The sequence below is a fragment of the Nannospalax galili genome, unplaced genomic scaffold (assembly GCF_000622305.1).
Source record: "Nannospalax galili isolate Female #2095 unplaced genomic scaffold, S.galili_v1.0 scaffold8917, whole genome shotgun sequence".
Lineage (NCBI taxonomy): Eukaryota > Metazoa > Chordata > Mammalia > Rodentia > Spalacidae > Nannospalax > Nannospalax galili.
Genome location: NW_008339560.1, coordinates 8,802 through 12,131, shown reverse-complemented (window position 1 = coordinate 12,131; position 3,330 = coordinate 8,802). Strand labels below are relative to the sequence as shown.

General features: G+C 47.8%; 1 protein-coding gene across 1 annotated transcript in view; it reads right to left on the bottom strand.

Annotated features, from left to right (window-relative positions):
• Positions 1-3,330, bottom strand: part of LOC103735146 (ryanodine receptor 2-like) — a gene marked incomplete at both ends in the record, with an annotated part of 32,045 nt that overhangs the window by 22,109 nt on the left and 6,606 nt on the right. Inside the window, 3 exon segments of the mRNA XM_008834277.1 lie at positions 337-558; positions 1,365-1,451; positions 2,748-2,794. Coding sequence (XP_008832499.1) covers positions 337-558; positions 1,365-1,451; positions 2,748-2,794 — 356 coding nt within the window.

Sequence of the window (3,330 nt, the reverse complement as noted above, 5' to 3'; positions counted from 1 at the left end):
CACATCTAGGGCTAAGTTGTAGGTACAATTGTCCATTATATGAATAATTATCAACAGGTGAATGGATGCTTTCTATGATTGGCCAATGGAAACTCAGAAAGGCCAGTTCGCTCTGGTCTCAGCTTCAGAGATGGAAGTCCACGGCCACATCTTGCTGTTCTACACAGTAGACCATTTTTGTCTCTACCAAAACCTGCTTCCCCGCTTTACCCCGAGGTGTAGATTCCTGGACCACTCCCAAATAAACACCACACACAAAATTTCAACTCAGGGCTGGCTTTTCCAGAAGTCTAACCCACCATAAGCAAGCATGCCCGACACGCACAGATGTCTTACTTTCAAGCAGTAATATCCAATGATGCAGAAGAAGGAGATGACGGTGTGGAGGACAGCTAGGATGCGCAGGGTGGGCTCCATGTAGCCGCTGCTCTCCTCCAGGACATAGTGAATGGCGATGATTCTGGGCGAGCTGCTGTCCAGACTGCTGGTCACTTTCACGCTGTCGCTGGGGCTCCGGGTGGGCAGCTCCTTTCCCTCAGTCACAGAAGAAGTGGAGACCTGATTCAGACCATTTAAGATATCGTCAGTCACTGCATAATGGGCCACCACAGACAAAAGATGATGGAGGCACAGCCTTTGTGAGCAACTGGATGTGGAATCATTGTGAAATGGTATTACAGAAAGACCGAAAGGAAAGGCTCTTAGGATCACTTGTTCAATAGCAAAGACAAGTAATAAACTGGCTTTTCAAGTTCATGCTGGGCTGGCAAGAAGGATCAGTGGGTGCCTGACAACCCAAGTTTGATTCACAAGAACCACACGGTGGAAGGAAAGAACTGACTGCTGCAAGTTGTCCTCTGACCCGCATGTGCACCATGACACTCACGTGCATGCACACTTGCGAGCGTGTGCGCACACACATGCACATACACACACACACACAAAGTCATAAAATTTTCTGGTTCATGTTAATTCAACCAGAGTTATAAGGATCCCAACCTGTACAGGAAGATACTAGATAGCACTCTTCCAAATTATCTGAATAATTTAATGTAACTGAGGCTCTATCACATCCATGCATTGTAGTAAGTAAGGTGTTCAACTGCATCAGTCTGGGAACTTTCAGGTAAGCCCTTGTAGAATCCTCTTCAGCCCAGCAAACTGGGGCTCTTCCCCTTCCAGGAGCAGATCTGCCTTGATTCCCAGACATCTATGATGTGCCCAGGCTTTGGATTCTGTGATTCGTTCAGATGCATTTTAGAATTGGTTTGAATGTGCTGACTAGGGGCTCACAGAGAAGTTACCCATCTGTATGTAGTTGCACCTACCTTAGAAGAGAACCATCCTTCCCCCAATGCACCTACCTTATAGAAGAGAAGGATGAAGTTGATGGCGAACGCGACAAACAGGGCCAACATCCTCATGTTGTAAAAGTTGCGGGCAAAATAGTTCTGAAGGTGGAAAAAGTTAGGAAGGGGTCACCGAGTATGAGACTCGAAATGTGCAGATGCTTGAGCAAAGTGTTCACTCACTCACTCCAAATTGCAGATCAGGAGCCCACTGCATATGGAGCACCACACTCAGTGCTGGAGACACACAAAGGAGAGGCTTCCACCCATCAAAGAGACAGCAAATAGAAAATCACACCCTCACATGTGGAAAGCAAGTTTCAGGGAGCGCTAAGTGATATAATGAAAAATACATAGGGTGGGTTTATGTGTGAGGTGTAGTTTGGATAGGGGCTGAAGCAGCTTATCTCAGAAGATGAGCATGACTCGGGTCCGGGGTTGGCAGGGGAGTAAATTCAATCAACGTTTGGGGAAGAGTGTCAAAGAGGAGGGTGGTGAGAACAGGGCTCTAAAGTAAGAGTCAAGAATGTTGTGCATTGTGGAGGTTTGAACAAGGACATCCCCCATAGGCTTCAAGTATTTGGACATTTTTGTCCCCAGTTGGTGGCACTGTTGGGGGAGGTCTTAGAAGGTGTGGCCATGTGGGAGGAAGCACGTCACCGGGGGCAGGCTTAGAGAGATCTTAAGTCTTGGGGGATCTTGAGTTGCCCTCTGCTTCCTGTGCCTGCTTAAAGATGTGAAAGTTGGCTTCTGCTCCTGCTCCAATCATCTCTGTCCCTTCCCACCATGACAGAGAGTGATCCCCCTGGAACCATAAGGTCAAATAAACTCTTCCTTTTATAAGTTGCTTTGGTCAGTGTTTCTACCACAGCAACAGAAAAGTAACTAATACATGCGTGAACCCCAGAGAGAAGCAAGGAGAGGGAGAAACTGGGGTCAGGCGGTGAGCAGTGGCCAGGTTCTGAAGGCTTCTGATAAAGGTTTGTGTGGATGTTACGGTGCACCAATGCACGACCTTTGAACCCATCCATGACCTCTGAGGCTACACTACTGGGATACCAAGCCTGTTCCTCCATTTGGAACGTGGATTAAATGACCTAATCCTTCCTGGAGTCCATCTTGTCTTGTGTAATATATTAACAAACCCACCTCATCAGTTTCCTTTGAGAAGTAAATAAGTGAATATGAGCAAAATCAGTTATTCGTACTATTCTAATATAAATAATCAGATGCGATAGTTTGTAGGCTATCACTATGTTATCATTACTGTTTTATTCTAGGTGGGATGGGACACTGTGGGACAACTGAGGACTTAGTGCAACCATATTGACTTAGAAATTACTCTGGCCATTGTATGGAAGGGGGTGGAAGGGACAGGACCAGTGACCAAGTTCCTACAGGACTGCAGGAAGAGGTGATGTTGGCGATGCTGGCATTGGTGGCAGCTGTACACACAAAGAGAAGTGGGAGGATTCTGGAGACGCTGGAGGGATGAGCTGAGAATTACTGCTGGATTGCTAGAGGTGGGGCAGGGAGGACTCAAAGACAAGAGTTTCGGAATCTGGGAGCCTGAGCAAATTCTTAAATGAGCTGGAAGGATCCCAAACTGGACCACTCACACTGTGTCCCCTAGAAGGGAGGAACTAGGACTAGGTCACAGAGGCTGAATTACTGAACCCTTCTTATCAGTTCAGGATTGTCACAAAGCCTGGAGGACAGACACCTGTGGGGACCTCATGTGGCCATGACGGGTCCTGTGTGTGCCAACTGGCAAGCAGGGACCATCGGCTGCAAAGAGAAACAGGAAAGTGGCCAGAGAACAAAGGAGCCCAGGGAAGACTTGAAAGAACAAACTCTGCTGACTGATTCCCTTCTGCAACTGAGACTCGGGACACGCTCTTCAGGAACCCGAGGGGCTACTGCAGGGATCACAGAGCCCACCCAACCCCCAGAGCAGCTCTAAAGACTATGCCCGCTGCTG